General features: G+C 38.7%; 1 protein-coding gene across 1 annotated transcript; it reads left to right on the top strand.

The window, feature by feature from the left end:
* Window positions 1-6,708: 6,708 nt before the first annotated feature.
* On the top strand, window positions 6,709-10,482 carry LOC146659895 (uncharacterized). The gene is made up of 6 exons (XM_085424213.1): window positions 6,709-6,822; window positions 7,043-7,126; window positions 7,308-7,491; window positions 7,580-8,139; window positions 8,988-9,124; window positions 9,211-10,482. Exons 1-6 carry the CDS (start codon window positions 6,709-6,711, stop codon window positions 9,797-9,799), a joined length of 1,668 nt encoding a protein of 555 aa, XP_085280339.1. The 3' UTR covers window positions 9,800-10,482.
* The last annotated feature ends 9,349 nt before the right edge of the window (window positions 10,483-19,831 follow it).

Below are 19,831 nucleotides of genomic sequence, written 5' to 3'. Positions count from 1 at the left end.
GAACTTGTGCTGGATTCAGAGAGAAACATAAAGCTTACATGAGGTCATATGTATATAACCTATATAAAAAAAGCGAAGATTTTAAACAGAAAAAACGATCTTATATGACTAAGCGGTATGGAGAAGAAAAACAATTTCAGCAACAACACAAGGACAATATGAGAGAACGAATGAGAGTAAAATATTGGAACAGTTTTTCTTTCAGACAGATGCATAATATCAGATGTGCAATGAACATAAAACGGAAATATCGCCAGATGCATCGACCAGCTGAGACTTTACAGTGTCATCCAGAGAACACTTTAATGAATGAGGCCATATCTCGTTTCAGATCAAACATTAAGTCAGCACCATCTTATGTTTGTACTGTTTGTCTAAAAGCTTCTTTTCCTAATCAGGTAAAAATCTGCAAAAGACAAAATTACTCAAAACACCAGACTGTAGCTCATCAGTGTCTAACTGGTAAATATGTTCATGTGTGTGATGAAGCATGTAATGATCACTGCAGCTTTCCTGTTGAGAGAAAAAAAGAGTATATCTGTCACACATGTCACAGTTCCCTCAAAAGTGGATGCATGCCCAGGCTTGCTGCTGTTAATGGTTTAGAACTGCAGGATATTCCAGCTGAACTTTGTGATCTCAACATTCTGGAGAGACATCTGATTGCCAAATGCATACCATTTGCTAAGATTATTCCTCTTCCAAAGGGGAGACAGAGACTCATACGTGGTAATGTGGTGTGTGTACCATCTGAGGTCCAACAAACAGTTGACAGTTTACCGAGGATCAGAAGCCAATCACAGATCATGAGGATAAAGCTGAAAAGACGACTGTGCTACAAAGGCCATCAGCTGTTCCAGACTGTCACCTGGTCTAAACTCATTCAAGCTCTGCGTAAACTGAAACAAATTCATCCACAGTACACAGATATTGTTATCAGAGATGATGCATTGCTTTGTGATCCAACGTTACCTGATGATGACAGCAGTGATGAAGCCAGCATGGCAAGTGATGATTATAATGAAGCAGATTTAATGGAAATTGACAACTATGAAAAAGATGCCCTTTTGTGTGAAAGTGAGTCTCAAAGTGACCAAGATATTAATATGCAATCCTGTGATGAACAACCAGAGGAACAAAATCCAGATGAACCAGAAAGTGATTTGAACAATGGAGGTTTTGCTCTAGAAAGTTGTCTGCAGCCTGTAGACATTTCAGAAGAGATTCTCTGTTTCACTGATAACACATATTGTGTGGCTCCTGCAGAAAGAAACAATCCTGTTAGCTTCTTCAGAACTCCTCATTTGGAAGCCATGGCATTTCCTGTGCAGTTTCCTACTGGTCAGAATACACTGGATGAAAAGAGACGTCTTAAACTCACACCAAGTGCTTACTTCAAGTCAAGGCTTTTCAACATTGATGCAAGATTTGCTAAAGACACAAATTACCTGTTTTTCTCACAGTTTGTCACTGAAATACACTTGGCTAATTCCAGCATGACAATACAGCTAAGGAAAGGTAAAACTATGACCAAAGATGGACGCAAAATCACATCAGGAATGTTACAAAGTAAGACAGAAGTAGAGAAGCTGGTAAGAAATAAAGATGCAATCAGATTTATGCAGCCACTCAGAGGAACTCCAGCTTACTGGCAGAAAACTACCAGAGATCTATTCAGCATGGTTCGCCAAATAGGAACACCTCAGTTCTTTGTCACTTTCTCTGCTGCTGAGATGAGATGGCCTGAAGTGATTCAAGCAATAAAGAGACAGCAAGGTGAAGAGGTTGATTTTGAAGCCCTGGACTGGTCAGAAAAGTGTGAAATTCTAAGATCAAATCCAGTAACCACCATGCGAATGTTTGATAAACGTGTTGAGGCTTTGTTCAGAGATTTGCTTTTTTCTCCTGCACAGCCCCTTGGTGAGATCATTGATTACTTTTACAGAGTTGAGTTCCAGCACAGAGGTAGTCCACATATACACATGTTGCTGTGGATTCGAGAAAAGGTAGAAGCAGATGTGGATGATGACCAAACTGTCTGTGACTTTGTGGACAGATACATCTCAGCTCAACTCCCTGATCCAGAAAAACAACCTGAACTGCACAAAAAAGTCACTGAGCTACAAAAGCACAGCAAAAACCACACAAAGACATGCTTTAAGAGTGTGAACTCTGGTTGTAGATTTGGGTTTCCCAAACCACCAGCCACAAGAACAATGATTGTGAGACAGGATGAGGATTCAGACACTGAAGCTGCAAAAGCCAAACTCAGACCTTTGTTGAACCTGCTGAAGGAACCTGAAGCTGCTTCCCTCACCATAGAGCAGATTCTGTCACGATGCAACTTGACAATGAATGAGTATGAACAATGCCTCCAAGACATAAACAAGAAAACAGCTCTGATTCTGAAACGTGACCCAAATGAGTGTTGGATCAACAATTACAACCCAGACCTGCTTGAAGCCTGGAACTCTAATTTAGATGTCTCATTCATTTTGAATGCCTATTCATGTATAGAATACCTCTGTAAATATATAACAAAGAAAGAATCTGGCCTCTCTGAATACCTGAAGACAGTTATTGACAACTCTGATAAGAACACCGTCAATGAATGTGATGAAATGAGAGCTGTGATGCAGGCTTACTCAAAAAAGAGAGAAATCAGCGCACAGGAGTGTGTGACTCGAGTCTGTGGCCTAAAAATGAAAAAATGTTCCCGCAGTGTTGTATTTGTACCAACAGATGATAACCCAGTAAAAATGAGTCGCCCCATGAGCTTCCTGGAAAGCACAACACATGACAGTTGTAATATTTGGATGACAAGTTTGAGTGATAAATACAAATGCAGACCTGAGACCCCAGAATATGAGGAAATGTCACTGGCTGATTTTGCTGCCTTGTGCAGGTTGGTGAGTGGTCCAAATGAAGGAAAAGATGTGCTTCCTCTTCTAAACCAGCTTGGATTTGTACAAAGGCGAAAGAATGATAAACCAGCTGTAATCAGATATTACCACTGTTCACAGGAAAAAGATCCTGAGCAATATTATGGTCGACTGTTGAGACTTTACCTTCCACACAGATCAGAGCAGGAACTGAAACCACAAGGGTTCCAAACCTATCAGTCCTTCTACAACTCAGGTTTTGTACGACTTCCATGTTCAGACCACAGTGAGTCTGTGAAAAGGGTTGTGAAAAGAAATAAAGACAAGTATGAGAAGAACTCTGAGGATATTGAGAGTGCACTGGAAGAGTTTGAACAAAATAGGGATGTTGTGATTGATGAATGGTGTAATCTTGCTCCTGAATCTGAAGTTGTGAGGCTGCAATGTGATGAGAATCTTCCTGAGAGACATTCTGATGATGAGAACGAACAGGAGAATGTTCCCGACTACAGTCGTCAGTCTGATGCTGTAACAAAGATCAGAGCCGTCAGAGAACAACCTGCAGTAGATCCAGCCGTGGTACGTGTAATGTATCAGAATCTGAACCAGAAGCAGGCCTGCGTGTTCTATGCCATAAGAGACTGGTGTATTCAGCGAGTTTGTGGTTTGAACCCAGATCCATTTTTCTTCTATATCAACGGTGGTGCAGGAACTGGAAAGTCACATCTGATTAAGTGTATTCATTCTGAAGCATCAAAGATCCTGAGCAGACTGCCTGCTAATGCAGAAGAAGCTGACATATCAAATCCAACTGTTTTACTGACTTCATTTACCGGTACAGCAGCTTTTTCTATCAATGGCTCTACATTACATTCTCTACTGAAACTACCCAGGAGTCTGAAACCTCCCATTCAAGGACTTGGTAACCAACTGGATGAAGTCAGATCTGAGCTGATGAATGCTGAAATTATTGTTATTGATGAGATTTCAATGGTTTCAAAACCCCTTTTTGCTTATGTGGATGCAAGACTGAAACAAATCAAAGGCACTCAGAGACCTTTTGGTGGAATGTCAGTTTTAGCTGTTGGAGATTTTTACCAGCTGCCACCAGTGCGACAGTCTAAACCTCTCTGTGTTTACGATCCAGAACAGATTGACCTATGGCAGGAGCATTTTCAGATGATCACTCTAACCGAGATCATGCGTCAGAAAGATGATGTGGCCTTTGCAGAGATGCTGAACAGGATTAGAGTCAAAGAAAAGACAGATGAGCTTTCTCAGTGCGACAGAGATTTGTTGTCACAGGCTGTGACTGCACCAGAAGAATGTCCAACTGAGGTCTTACACATTTATGCCACCAACAAGAATGTGGAATCCCACAACACAGATACCCTGAAGAAGCTTCATTCAAACATTATAATCATCAATGCAGACGATTTCCAGAAGGATAAATGTACAGGCAGAATGGAACGAAGAGACAAACCATTTACAGGTGGGAGAAATGATTTACCTGACACTCTGAATGTTGCTGAAGGAGCTCGAGTCATGCTGACCAGAAACTTGGACACACTAAACGGTTTAGTCAACGGTGCTTTTGGTATACTGATAAAGGTGGTGAGATCTGAAAATGATGGACACATAATTAAACTGGGGCTCAGGATGGACAACCGGCAGCCTATGAGACACAACCGCAGTGCTAATTCAGCATCTGATGATCTTGTTTACATTGAGAGAGCAGAGGAGAGTCTGAAGTTTAAAGGAGCAGTACGCAGACAGTTTCCTGTAAAGCTAGCATTCGCTTGCACAATTCACAAAACTCAGGGTCTTACAACACAGACAGCTGTAGTTTCAATGAAGAACATTTTTGAACCAGGTATGGCTTACGTTGCTCTCAGCAGGGTGACATCTCTCAGTGGACTCTATTTGCAGGACTTGGATGAGAAAAAGATTTACTCCAATCCCGAGGTAACTGCAGCGCTCCAAACCATGAGACAAGCCAGTGTTGAGGAAATGATGCCTCTTCTTCAGGTCAGAGAAACAGCCAGCAGACTTGACACTCTTACACTGATCCATCACAATACAGAGGGTTTGCCATCTCACATCAGTGACATCAAGAGTCATCATGAAATGTGTTTAGCAGATGTTTTGTGTCTCACTGAGTCTCACCTTCAAGGCTCCTTTGTTGCAGACAGTCTTCATTTGGATGGCTACACCATGTTCAAACGCAACAGACATGTGTCCTACACAAACTTTCCTCACATGGCCAGCAGAAGTGGTGGGGGAGTTGTTGTGTATTTGAGGAATCATTTTCAGGTTCAGGTAAAACAGTATCTGCATAATGTCACTGATCTTGAGTTTTTAGTGTTGAAGGTTCAGGCTCCATTCCCTGCACTCATTGCTGTTGTGTACAGACCCCCTGACTACAGTTTGACACCATTCATGCAAAACCTGGTAAGTCTTTTAGATTCACTTGAAATAATGGACTGTCACCCAATAATTGTGTGTGGAGATTTTAATGAGAACCAGTTGCAGAGTGGAAGAAAACAGATTCTGGAGCAGTTTCAGTCGAGAGGGTATTCACAGCTGATCACTTCTGCCACTACAGACAAGAACACCCTGCTTGACCTCATTTTTATTTCTCAGCCACAGAAATGTCTTCGTTCAGGTGTTCTGAGATCATATTACAGTTACCACAACCCTGTCTTTTGTGTCCTGTCCTCGAGCCAATCATGAAGTCGTCTGGTGAGTTTTGAAACAATTACAGATCATGTTTGTTACAGAGTTTACTGATTGTAGAGCATGAAAAAGATTTTTCATTGAAAAAAGGGTCTTCCCTACTCTGTCTGTCAGAAGACCCTTTCTTATTGCAATGTTATTAATCATTTCACCAAATCATTGCTGAACTTCATGCAGAGCAGAGAACATCTGCTATCATGCACCTCTGATCTGAAATGTGCTGCAACATTTATTAAACCAACATCATTTCTTTTATTCTCATGTTTTAAATGACTAAATCTTTTTACTGTGACGTATGTAGCTCAACAAACGAGATCTTCCCCTCCAAGGGCTTGAAAATATGAAATAGTAAATAAATAAATCCCACATAAATGCAGGTATTTATTATGGCTCACATGAATAAATACAGACAATTATATTTTCTTGATTATAGTAGCTTTTGTAGAATCAAAAGTTTTTGTGATGAATGAGTTTTTGCTTATCATGTTTTACAGGTAAAAAATGTCAAAAGTTATAAACTATCTTTAGGCTACCAGAGATGTCTATAATGATACATTATGTAGAGAAAAACATTAGTACAGCTTACAGAATATGTATAAAAACTGATTTAGAAGTAAATGGATAGTTTTCTGAAAGTTCCCGACTACAGTTTAACACCACCCACCCAGATCAGCTCCCAAGTGTCTATGTAATGCTGGTATGGTGTGTGAGTTTGACTTGGCCTTTATCCGGGTGGGTTTGGGTTTGGGTGGATAAAGGCCAAGTCAGAATTCTCTGAGCAGCTGGAAAAAGCTGCTAATAAACAAAGACATCAAAAAGTGTGGGCTTTAGGTGTAGCCCCCGCTTTCTGATGCACTAATTAGACTTAGTAACCGACACCCCATACCAGCATTACATAGACACTTGGGGGCTGAGCTGGGTGGGTGGTGTTATAAGCACGTGTTTTGTTAGATATATTTTTTCAGACACCATCTTCATGAACTGCTGAGCCAAACCTGATCCATCAGTGCTGGACTGCACAGATAACTACATGCCACAAGGAGACTGCTGTGTTATGAATTGCCATACCAGTGTGTCTTCAATGGAGAAGATGACACACCCATCACCTGACCTCCTGCCTGATCTGGAGACCATCATCATGCTACCACACTACACACCTCTGAGACCATCAATGATGACTCATACTGAGGAAACTGTATTTCCTGTCAGAGATGCTCAGTGATCCTCAGAGCAGAGAGAGGTATCATTCTTTATCTTTGATAAAAAAAAATGTCAGTGTTTTTAATTCAATTAATTAATTAAAATCCTGTTTATTGCATAAATAATTCCACACTCAAATGATTATACTTGTTGACACTTTTTGAGTTTTAATTCACATTATGGATTACAAATCTATGCTTTTTCCACTCTGTCTCTCGGTGCAGGTATTGCTGTCTTCTGAGTTCTTCCGTGTCCCAACTGAGGCCTTCAAACCTCATTGCAGAGCTCATGTCTTTCCTCACCATCATGTGAGTGTGAGATTGCTCTGGATTCTGGTTATGTGGCCTGCAGCACCTATAAGGTATTTCAACATTGTTCATTGTATAACTTATTTGTAGTTTTTAGGGTTTCTACAGACAAAAAAAATGTTCCTTTTTCTGTATTTTTTAGAACAAGCTCGTCCAGTGTGCCTGCATTCCAGCTTCTTAGACTCTACGCAAGTGGACAGAGTATCAGTGTTTGGCCACTCTTACAGACACTGACTTCTGTCAATTCACTTCTACTGATCGGGCACCTCACTCCAGGAAGACAGAGGGCTGCAAGCCTGTCATCATTTCCAGTGTGGCTTTGTATTCTTGGGGTAGCATCAGATTTTTCCCACAAATATTCAAAGGTAACACTTGTTTTAAGCTTAGTTATTAAATCAAAAGTCTTCCCTTGTGTCATGTCTGTGAAGGTTCTCATGATGTCCTTTGATGTAGTCTCTCTCTTCACTTGCATACCCACTACAGAGGCAGTGGAGACTGTCAGAAAACGACTACAAGAAGACAGCTCCTTGGAAGACAGGACCAACTTCACACCCGATCAGATGTGCACACTGTTAGACCTCTGCCTCACCACTACATATTTCAAATACAACGAGGGTTTCTACAGACAAAAACATGGCTGTGCCATGGGTTCCCCTGTGTCACCTGTTGTAGCCAACCTTTACATGGAGGAAGTGGAAAGGAAGGCTCTTGGCTCTTTCAAAGGAAGAGTACCCAGCCACTGGTACAGATATGTAGACGACACCTGGGTCAAAATCAAAAGGCAAGAAGTGGAATCCTTCACTGCGCACATTAACGCCGTGGATAAAAACATCAAGTTCACCAGGGAAGACACAAAGGACGACTGTTTGCTTTTCCTGGACTGCGCTGTGCACATTGAAGAGAACGGCAAACTCAACATCGAAGTTTACCGGAAGCCCACACACACGGACCAGTACCTCCTCTTTGACTTCCATCACCCTCTGGAACACAAACTTGGAGTAATTAGGACACATCCCTCCCCCCCACCCGGGCAGAACATGTTCCCTCTAAGCCTGAAGGGAAAAAGAAGGAACACACACATGTAAAGGAAGCACTCAAAACGTGTGGCTATCCTAATTGGGCGTTTATAAAGTCAGCAAAGATGCACAGAAAAGAACATCAGATACCAGCGAGGGAGGATAAGAAAGACAGATGCAACAACATTGTCATCCCCCATGTACTAATTAGACTTAGTAACCGACACCCCATACCAGCATTACATAGACACTTGGGGGCTGAGCTGGGTGGGTGGTGTTAAAAGCACTTGTTTTGTAGATATATTTTTTCAGACACGGCACAGTCTCCTTTGTGGCAAAACCTTCAAACTTCACCATCCTCAGCTGAAACAACAACATCTTAACACCATCTTCATGAACTGCTGAGCCAAACTTGAGCCATCAGTGCTGGACTGCACAGATAACTACATGCCACAAGGAGACTGCTGTGTTATGAACTGCCATACCAGTGTGTCTTCAATGGAGAAGATGACACACCCATCACCTGACCTCCTGCCTGATCTGGAGACCATCATCATGCTGCCACACTACACACCTCTGAAACCATCAATGATGACTCATACTGAGGAAACTGTATTTCCTGTCAGAGATGCTCAGTGATCCTCAGAGCAGAGAGCGGTATGATTCTTTATCTTTGATTAAAAAAAAAAATGTCAGTGTTTTTTAATTCAATTAATTAATTTAAATCCTGTTTATTGCATAAATAATTCCACACTCAAATGATTATACTTGTTGACACTTTTTGAGTTTTAATTCACATTATGGATTACAAATCTATGCTTTTTCCACTCTGTCTCTCTGTGCAGGTATTGCTGTCTTCTGAGTTCTTCAGTGTTCCAACTGAGACATTCAAACCTCACTGCAGAGCTCATGTCTTTCCTCACCATCATGTGAGTGTGAGATTGCTCTGGATTCTGGTTATATGGCCTGCAGCACCTATAAGGTATTTCAATATTGTTCATTGTATAACTTATTTGTAGTTTTTAGGCCTTAACACAAATAAAATGTTCCTTTTTCTGTATTTTTTAGAATAAGCTCGTCCAGTGTGCCTGCATTCCAGCTTCACAGAAAAGAACATCAGACACCAGCGAGGGAGGATAAGAAAGACAGACACAACAACATTGTCATCCCCTATGTAGCCGGTGTATCAGAAAAACTCAGGAGAGTTTTCTCCAAATACGACATCCCAGTGTACTTCAGACCCAGTAACACACTCAGACAGAAACTGGTTCACCCGAAAGACAAAACTCCTAAACACAAACTTAACAATGTGGTGTACGCTGTACAGTGCAGCGAGGAATGCCCAGACTTCTACATCGGAGAGACCAAACAGCCACTTCACAAGCACATGGCACAACATAGAAGAGCCACCTCCACGGGACAAGACTCAGCAGTTCATCTGCATCTAAAGGACAAAGGTCAGTCTTTGAGGATGCCAATGTTCACATTTTGGACAGATGGAGGAGTGAAAGAAGCCATTTACGTCCACTGTGAGCGACCATCTTTAAACAGAGGCGGTGGTTTACGACACCAACTGTCTGCCATCTATAATCCAGTTTTGAGTTCCCTCCCCAGACACCGTAACGTCCACTCACATCCTGGGAGTGGGCGTGGGTGATTTCCTGACCTCGGGAAATCACATGATAGGGTGGGGCCAGGTTTCACAATGAGCTCACCCGAAACCCTGGCTGATTGGGACCCACACCCACTTTCACACCTTGGCTCATGTGATTAGGTAGAGGATCATCAGGGGGTTCTTTGTCCCTCTTTGGGGGGAAACTCCCACTGGGTTTAAATCTGGGACTCTCCACCATTGACCCTTAGAACTGAAGAAGCTTCTCGGATGAGAGGTGAAACGTCTTCAAGGAACTCAAAGAAGTCCAGACGCTTTTCTTTCCAAGCTCCTTAGACTTCACTTGTGTTAATTACATTTTATTTGTTGTTGTTTTCTTTTAGATTTATATGCAGTGATTGGATGTGGTGGAGCTTTGTTAACCGTGTGGAAAACATCTGTTTGTGATGATATTTACAATGAGGCTTTAAGGTGACAGTTTCCATGTAATTTCAATCCTCTTACTAAGCAAAAACATGTTTGCAATTAACATATTTTTTCAGTTTTGTCTTTTGGATTTATGGTTAACATTCCTCTGTGACAGCAAATACTAAACTGGTCCAAGTAACCAGCATATCATTGGTCAAAGGCAAAAAGGACCACATGTCACACTAGCAATGAATTTTTGACTGTGTTTGTGTTAGTATAGAGTAGGTCTAACAGTGGTTTTCCACATCTGCTGTAATATATATAGATAATGGGTCAGACATATAAAGTCATTTTGAAAAGTTCATAAAGGTCATTTATATGTGTTCCTCTTTATCATTTTATATCAGGTCAAACAGCTGACTTGAGTTTTGATCAGAGTAGAACCATAACATTCATGCTAATGGTTCTACTGTTTACAGTTACTTTATGATGGATTTCACCCTGGTCACAGCACTATGTGAAAAGCTGTTAGAGGTAAAGTTAAGCCAATTAATACCTCATCATAAGTCACTCTCTAACGCAGGGCAGTGATTATTATTCACTGTAATTTATTCCACAACAATGTTCTTTATTTGATTCTTTAAATATGCACATCGATTGTTTAGCTGTGTGACTCTCCACACCTGAAATATATCACAATGTGGACTTCATTTCGACAGTATTTTGTAGATTGGTACCATATTTATCATCAAATCATCTTGTGCATTTATTAACTAAATGTTGTTTGTTTTTGTTTTTTTGTTTGTTTGTTTGTTTGTTTGTTTGGGGTTTTTTTGTTGGCATTTTTACATTTCACCAACTGTGTAAATTCTGCAATTTTACTTTGGTTTTGTTTCACATCAGTTTATCTGCTGGCTGGTATTCCTGTCTTCCTTCTCTCACCCCAACCGGTCGCAGCAGATGGCCGCCCCTCCCTGAGCCTGGTTCTGCTGGAGGTTTCTTCCTGTTAAAAGGGAGTTTTTCCTTCCCACTGTCGCCAAAGTGCTTGCTCATAGGGGGTCATATGATTGTTGGGTTTTTCTCTGTATCTATGAAGCGCCTTAAGGCGACTTTTGTTGTGAATTGGCGCTATATAAATTTAATTGAATTGGTTTTCTTCCTTTTCTAATGTTTCTGGTCATTTTTCACAGTTAAACAAGTAACTTTGAGGTTACTTCATCATTTTTAGCTTTTATCTGTTTACAGTTTTTTCCTAATAATTACATTTCTGCAAAATTATAGCAGTTCTGATAAGTTGTAATATTTCTGCCAAGTTATTAATTTTCTACTAAATTATATCATTTCTGCTAAGTTATGTTATTCTAAATTATTACATTTCTGCTAAGTTGTAGCTTCTGGTAAATTACAACATTTCTGCTGAATTGTTATGTTTCTTCTAAGTTATTGCATTTCTGCTAAGTTATTGCATTTTTGTTAACTTGATGTTGTTCTGCAAAGTTATTAAAATTTCAACAACTTTTTAAAAACTAGCTTTGATTTCTTCAGCTTCTTCAGCTATTTTCAACTATCTTCAGCAGACAGCTTCAGCTTTACAATTTCTGCAACTTTTCAGCTTTTTCAGCTACTTTTTGCATGCAGCTTCAGCTTTAAAGCATCCACACTGCATTTTCGCAGGAAATGCAAATTTTTCTAGTTCTTTATTATTATTGTGTGGATGCTTTAAGCATCCACACTATTGAGTTCCTCTTGGGACTTCCGTACACTTTTTGGCACTTAACTACTTCCACAATTTTCAGTCGATTTTCACCGTTCAAATTTTAAACTATTCTGCTATTTCTGCTAATGTGTGCTATGTCTTTTGGTATTTTTCACTATTATACTTTTTAAAATATTAAGCTTAATTTGTCCCATTGAAATGAATGGGAAACTTCTGCAATTCTGCTAAAATTTGCTTGTTTTCGAAACTTAACTACTTCCTCATATTTTCACGTAGAACAAGCATTCAAACTTTAAAATGTTCTCAAATTATTGGGCTATTCAGGTATAAATCAGCTTTTTCAAATCTTTTACCGTTTTACTTTTATGCCTCTTAAAGTTTTCAGTTGCAAAATTGTGATTTTTCACAAAATACATGCGTTGTTATGGTTGCTATGCACTTGGCTTCCAGTGTGCCACTGAAGGTTTTGCAGTCTTCTCTTCATGTCCGAACAACTTCTTGCTACTTGCTCAATTTTCACTCAACTTCCACAAATTATACATCAAAACGTAGGTATTTTTGCTGGCTTTCCGAAAATGTCACTATCATTGTTGTGGGATTTATAGAATTTTGGCAAATCTCCTCAGACCAACACAAAGTCGCAAAACTCTCCATAGAAAGTCAATGGAGAGCTTGTTCAAAATCACCGCTTGATTTCTGTAATGAGAGGCATATTCCAATCGTCATATCTCCTTAACGAAGCAAAGTTAAGACATAAGGCTTGTCCCAGTATATCTTCAGACACTCCTGACGCTCACAATTCAAGAATTTTTTTCTCACCTATTGCCGTTCTGAAATGAGTTAGACTTGTTTGAGAGTAGGAAATTTGTCCTTCGCTCAGATTTCTTCAGATTTCAAACTCTGGAAATGAACCACTTTTTTCTCTCGTCATATCTTTTTAATGGATTTCCACAGAGACCTGAAAATTTCCATGATTGTTCACCAAAGCCTGCTGTCTCTTACGGTGAAAGAATGATATCGATACTCCAAATAGATTTAGAGTTAGAAAGCGTTGTTTGAGGGCAAGTCAAGGCAGTTTTTGCTTTGCTCTACTCAGTTATGGTGCATTAGAAGTCAAATATCTTTAATAATTCATATTTTAATGATAAATTGTCAACACTTTAAGATTCCCCCATCTCTTCTGAACAAAACGGTGTAAGAATGACCGTTCTAGCCCCTACGGTTAGGAAATTATGGTCATTTGTTTGAGGGGAGTCGTCATTACGAGAAATAGACTGCAAAAATCCTGTGTCTCTTTGTGCTGCGTGCACCTGTTTTGGCGGGAAAAAGTGCACAGGCTCTCTGATTGGTGGATTCAAATTGAGCAGCTCCCAGGCTGCTTGACTGAGCATGAAACTTGCTTCTCTCTCCCTGTGTGTGTGTGTGTGTGTGTGTGTGTGTGTGTGTGTGTGTGTGTGTGTGTGACAGAGAGAGAGAGAAAGCCTTTTTATGGGATGATCTCATTGTAAGATTCAAATTCAATATATTTAGACTGGTTGACTGAATTGGATCTTGTGTGTGAGAGAGAGAGAGAGAGAAAGAGAGAGAGAGAGAGAGAGAGAGAGAGAGAGAGACCCTCTTTAGGGCAGCATCTCATTGTTGGAAAAAATATAATATATTCAGACTGGTTGACTGGCATAGACCCTCTGTGTGTGTCTCTCTCTCTGTGCATTTGTGTATACATATTTGATTTTGTGTGTATCTGTTGGCTGTTCCTTCTTGTTTTTTAAATTTATTTTTATTTCTTTATTTTTTTTTTCACAGGTGAATAACAGTTAGTTTTGAGGGAACTTAACCATGTTCCGTTTTTTTTTTTCAGCTTGTCATCTTACATTTTCCAGTATTTTCACTTAAGTTATTACTATTCTGTTCAATCATAGTATTTGTTCTAAATCATTGTTATTATGCTATATTGTAGTATTTCTGCTAAATCATACTATTTCTACTATATTATATTTTTCTTTCTAAATATAGCATTTCTGCTATATAATTGTATTTCTGCTATGTTATAATATTTGTGCTAAACCAGAGTATTTGTGCTGAAACATGGTATTTCTGCCAAATTATAGTATTTCTGTCAAATTATAGTATTTGTGCTGAAACATAGTATTGATTTAAAATTACAATATTCATAGTTCAACACAGTGTCTCTGGTAAATCACAGTATTTCTGCTCTGTTGTACTATTTTTCTAAATCATAGTGTTTCTGTAATGCTTAAGTATTTTTGGCTAAATACATTCTTTCTGTTATCTTATATTATTTCTCCTAAATTCTTGTATTTTTGAGAAGTTATCATGTTTCTGGTAAGTTACAATATTTCTGCTAAGTTCTGGTATGCTATTGTATTTCTGCCAAGTATTATGTTTCCTCTAAGATATTGCAGTTCTGCTAAGTTATTCCATTTTAGCAAAGTTCCTTTGCTTCTGCAAAGTTTTTACAATTTCTGCAACTTTTCAGCCTTTTCAGCTAGTTGTGTGGATGCTTAAGCATCCACACTATTGAGTTCCTGTTTCTCTTTATTCTTTATTATTATTATTATTATTCTAGTTGCTTCCGTACACTTTTTGCCGTTAAACTACTTCCACAATTTTCAGCCGATTTTCACCGTTCAAATTTTAAACTATTCAGCTATTTTTGCTAATTCCTGCTATGATTTTTGCTATTTTTAACTATTATACTTTTTAAAATATTCCACTTTTTTCCTTTAATTTGTCCCATTGAAATGAATGGGAAACTTCAGCAATTCTGCTAAAATTTACTTGTTTTTGAAACTTAACTACTTCCTCATATTTTCACCTAGAACAACCATTCAAACTTTAAAATGTTCACAAATTATTGGGCTATTCAGGTATGATTCAGCTTTTTCAAATCTTTTACTGTTTTACTTTTATGCCTCTTAAAGTTTTGAGTTGCAAAATTGTGATTTTTCACAAAATACATGTGTTGTTATGGTTGCTATGCTCTTGGCTTCCAGTGTGCCACTGAAGGTTTTGCAATTTTCACTTCATGTCCGAACAACTTCCTGCTACTTGCTCAATTTTCACTCAACTTCCACAAATTATACATCAAAACGTAGGTATTTTTGCTGGCTTTCAGAAAATGTCACCATCATTATTGTGGGATTTATAGAATTTTTGCAAATCTCCTCAGACTAACACAAGGTCAGAAAACTCTCCATATAAAGTGAATGGAGAGCTTGTTCAAAATCACCGCTGGATTTCTGTAATGAGAGGCATATTCGAATCGTCATATCTCCTTAACGAAGCAAAGTTAAGACATGAGGCTTGTCCCCGAATATCTTCAGACACCCCTGACGCTCACAATTCAAGAATTTCTTTCTCACCTATTACCGTTCTGAAATGAGTTGGACTTGTTTGAGGGTAGGAAATTCGTCCTTCGCTCAGATTTCTTCAGATTTCAAACTGTGGAAATGAACCACTTTTTTCTCTCGTCATAACTTTTTGTTGGATTTCCACAGAGACCTGAAAATTTCCATGATTGTTCACCAAAGCCTGCTGTCTCTTACGGTGAAAGAATGATATCGATACTCCAAATAGATTTCGAGTTAGAAAGCGTTGTTTGAGGGCAAGTCAAGGCAGTTTTTGCTTCGCTCTACTCAGTTATGGTGCATTACAAGTCAAATATCTTTAATAATTCATATTTTAATGATAAATTGTAAACACTGGAAGATTCCCCCATCTCTTCTGAACAAAACGGTGTAAGAATGACCGCTCTAGCCCCTACGGTTTGGAAATTATGGTCATTTGTTTGAGGGGAGTCGTCACTATGAGAAATAGGCTGCAATAATCCTGTGCCTCTCTGTGCTGCGTGTGTAAAAAGAGGCACATGTTTTGGCGGGAAAAAGTACACAGGCTCTCTGATTGGTGGATTCAAATTCAGCAGCTCCCAGGCTGACCTAGAAACTTACTTCTCTCTCCCTGTGCATTTTTTTGCTGATTTTTTCATTTAACAAGTATATTTGAGGGACCCTCAGCATGTTCAGCATTTTTTCAGCTGTCCATTTTGCTTTTCCAATTTTTCTGTTTAACTTATTACTATTGTGCTAAATAATACTATTTCTGCTATTTTATAAGATTTGTGCCTAATATAGTATTTCTGCTAAATTACAATATTTCTGCTTTTTATACTATTTGTGCTAAAACATAGTATTTCTACTAAATGTAGTATTTATGCTTAATCATACTATTTCTGCTTTTTATGGGATTTGTGCCTAATATAGTATTTCTGCTTTTTATAGGATTTTTGCTCAAACATAGTATTTCTACTAAATGTAGTGTTTATGCTTAATCATCCTATTTCTGCTTTTTATAGGATTTGTGCTTAATATAGTATTTCTGCTAAATTATAGTATTTCTGCTTTTTATAGTATTTGTGCTAAAACATAGTATTTCTACTAAATGTAGTATTTATGCTTAATCATAGTATTTCTATATATTTCTGCCAGGTCCCCAGGCAGCCAATCCTCTGTGAGGACTTAGACATTCAAATTTTCAAATCAGGGCCTGCACGGTTTCCCAGCCAATCATATATGTGTCCTGAGGCATTCAAATTTGCATATTGGGGCCTTCATGGCTTCTAAGCCAGCCAATCATATCTGAGGGCTGAGGAATTCAAATCCACAAATCAGGGCCTGCATGGCTTCCCAGGCAGCCAATCATATATGTGGCCCCAGGTTTTCAAATTTGCATATTGGGGGAATTCGTGGCTTCTAAGTCAACAAGTCATCCATGTCGTATATCTCTAAAAATTCACATTTTAATGATAAATTGTTAACACTGGAAGATTCCCCCATCTCTTCTGAACAAAACAGTGTAAGAATGACCGCTCTAGCCCCTACGGTTAGGAAATTATGGTCATTTGTTTGAGGGGAGTCCTCACTATGAGAAATAGGCTGCAATAATCCTGTGCCTCTCTGTGCTGCTGCGTGTGTAAAAAGATGCACCTGTTTTGGCGGGAAAACGTAAACAGCCACTCTGATTGGTGGATTTAAATTCGGCAGCTCTCTCCCTCTGTGTGTGTGTGTGTTTAGTGGGAGAGAGAGGACCCTGCCCTTATTTGGCAGCATGTCATTGTAGGATTTAAATTGAATATAGTTAGACTGGTTGACTGGATTAGAGCCTGTGTTTGTGTGTCCCTCTGTGCATTTGTGTTTCAATATGCCTCCATATTTGTAATTTTGTAAGTTATTACTATTCTGCTAAATCATAGTATTTCTGGTACTTTTCGGTACTTGTGCTAAATACAGTATTTCTGCTAAATCATACTATTTCTGCTTTTCATAAGATTTGTGCCTAATATAGTATTTCTGCTAAATTATAGTATTTATTATTTTTATAGGATTTGTGCCAAACATAGTATTTCTGCTAAATTATAGTATTTCTGCTTTTTATACTATTTGTGCCTAATATAGTATTTCTGCTTTTTATAGGATTTGTGCCTAATATAGTATTTCTGCTTTTTATAGGATTTGTACCTAATATAGTATTTCTGCTTTTTATAGGATTTGTGCCTAATATAGTATTTCTGCTAAATTATAGTATTTCTGCTTTTTATAGTATTTGTGCTAAAACATAGTATTTCTACTAAATGTAGTATTTATGCTTAATAATAGTATTTCTATATATATCTGCCAGGTCCCCAGGCAGCCAATCCTCTGTGAGGACTGAGACATTCAAATTTTCAAATCAGGGCCTGCACGGCTTCCCAGCCAATCATATATGTGTCCTGAGGCATTCAAATTTGCATATTGGGGCCTTCATGGCTTCTAAGCCAGCCAATCATATCTGAGGGCTGAGGAATTCAAATCCACAAATCAGGGCCTGCACAGCTTCCCAGCCAGCCAATCATGTATGTGGGCTCCAGGTATTCAAATTTGCATATTGGGGAATTCGTGGCTTCTAAGTCAACAAGTCATCCATGTCATATATCTCTAAAAATTCATATTTTAATGATAAATTGTCAACACTTGAAGATTCCCCCATCTCTTCTGAACAAAACGGTGTAAGAATGACCGCTCTAGCCCCTATGGTTAGGAAATTATGGTCATTTGTTTGAGGGGAATCCTCACTATGTGAAATAAACTGAAAGAAGCAGGTCTATGTCTCTGTGCTGCGTGTGTAAAAAGATGCACCTGTTTTGGCGGGAAAACGTAAAACGCCTCTCTGATTGGTGGATTCAAATTCAGCAGCTCCCAGGCTGACCTAGAAACTTAGTCCTCTCTCCCTGTGTGTGTGTGTGTGTGTGTGTGTGTGTATGTGTGTGTGTTTAGTGGGAGAGAGAGGACCCTGCCCTTATTTGACAGCATGTCATTGTAGGATTTAAATTGAACATAGTTAGACTGGTTGATTGGATTAGAGCCTGTGTTTGTTTGTCCCTCTGTGCATTTGTGTTTCAATAAGTTATTACTATTCTGCTAAATCATAGTATTTCTGGTACTTTTCGGTACTTGTGCTAAATACAGTATTTCTGCTAAATCATACTATTTCTGCTTTTCATAGGATTTATGCCTAATATAGTATTTCTGCTTTTTATAGGATTTGTGCCTAACATAGTATTTCTGCTAAATTATAGTATTTCTGCTTTTTATAGGATTTGTGCCTAACATAGTATTTCTGCTAAATTATAGTATTTCTGCTTTTTATACTATTTGTTCTAAATGATAGTATTTCTGCTTTTTATAGGATTTGTGCTTAATATAGTATTTCTGCTAAATTATAGTTTTTCTTCTTTTTATAATATTTGTGCTAAAACATAGTATTTCTACTAAATGTAGTATTTATGCTTAATAATAGTATTTCTATATATTTCTGCCAGGTCCCCAGGCAGCCAATCCTCTGTGAGGACTGAGACATTCAAATTTTCAAATCATGGCCTGCACAGTTTCCCAGCCAATCAAATAAGTGTCCTGAGGCATTCAAATTTGCATATTGGGGCCTTCGTGGCTTCTAAGCCAGCCAATCATATCTGAGGGCTGAGGAATTCAAATCCACAAATCAGGGCCTGCACGGCTTCCCAGCCAGCCAATCACATATGTGGTCTCAGGCATTCAAATTTGCATATTGGGGAATTCGTGGCTTCTAAGTCAACAAGTCATCCATGTCATATATCTCTAAAAATTCATATTTTAATATTAAATTGTCAACACTTGAAGATTCCCCCATCTCTTCTGAACAAAACGGTGTAAGAATGACCGTTCTAGCCCCTACGGTTAGGAAATTACGGTCATTTGTTTGAGGGGAGTCGTCACTATGAGAAATAGACTGCAAAAATCCTGTGTCTCTCTGTGCTGCTGCGTGTGTAAACAGATGCACCTGTTTTGGTGGGGAAAAGTGCACAGCCTCTCTGATTGGTGGATTCAAATTCACCAGCTCCCAGGCTGACCTAGAAACTTACTTCTCTCTCCCTGTGTGTGTGTGTGTGTGTGTGTGTGTGTGTGTGTGTGTGTGTGTGTGTGTGTGTGTGTGTGTGTGTGTGTGACAGAGAGAGAGAGAGAGAGAGAGAGAGAGGCTTTTAATGGGATGATCTCATTCTAAGATTTAAATTCAATATATTTAGACTGGTTGACTGAATTGGATCTTGTGTGTGTGTCTCTCTGTGCATGTGTGTTTCCTCATGTGTACATATTTGTGATTGTGTGGCTGTAATAAATTTTTTTGCAGATTTTTGTCATTTAACAAGTATATTTGAGGGACCCTCAGCATGTTCAGCATTTTTTCAGCTGTCCATTTTGCTTTTCCAATTTTTCTGTTTAACTTATTACTATTGTGCTAAATCATACTATTTCTGCTATTTTATAAGATTTGTGCTTAATATACTATTTCTGCTTTTATAGGATTTGTGCTTAATATAGTATTTCTGCTAAATGTAGTATTTATGCTTAATCATACTATTT

Source organism: Rhamphochromis longiceps, linkage group LG11, assembly GCF_057381845.1.
Source record: "Rhamphochromis longiceps isolate RC_006_pf linkage group LG11, R_longiceps_female_GT1.1, whole genome shotgun sequence".
Taxonomy (NCBI): Eukaryota; Metazoa; Chordata; class Actinopteri; order Cichliformes; family Cichlidae; genus Rhamphochromis; species Rhamphochromis longiceps.
Note: the sequence above shows the minus strand (reverse complement) of the source record. Positions and strands in the feature narration are given on the sequence as shown.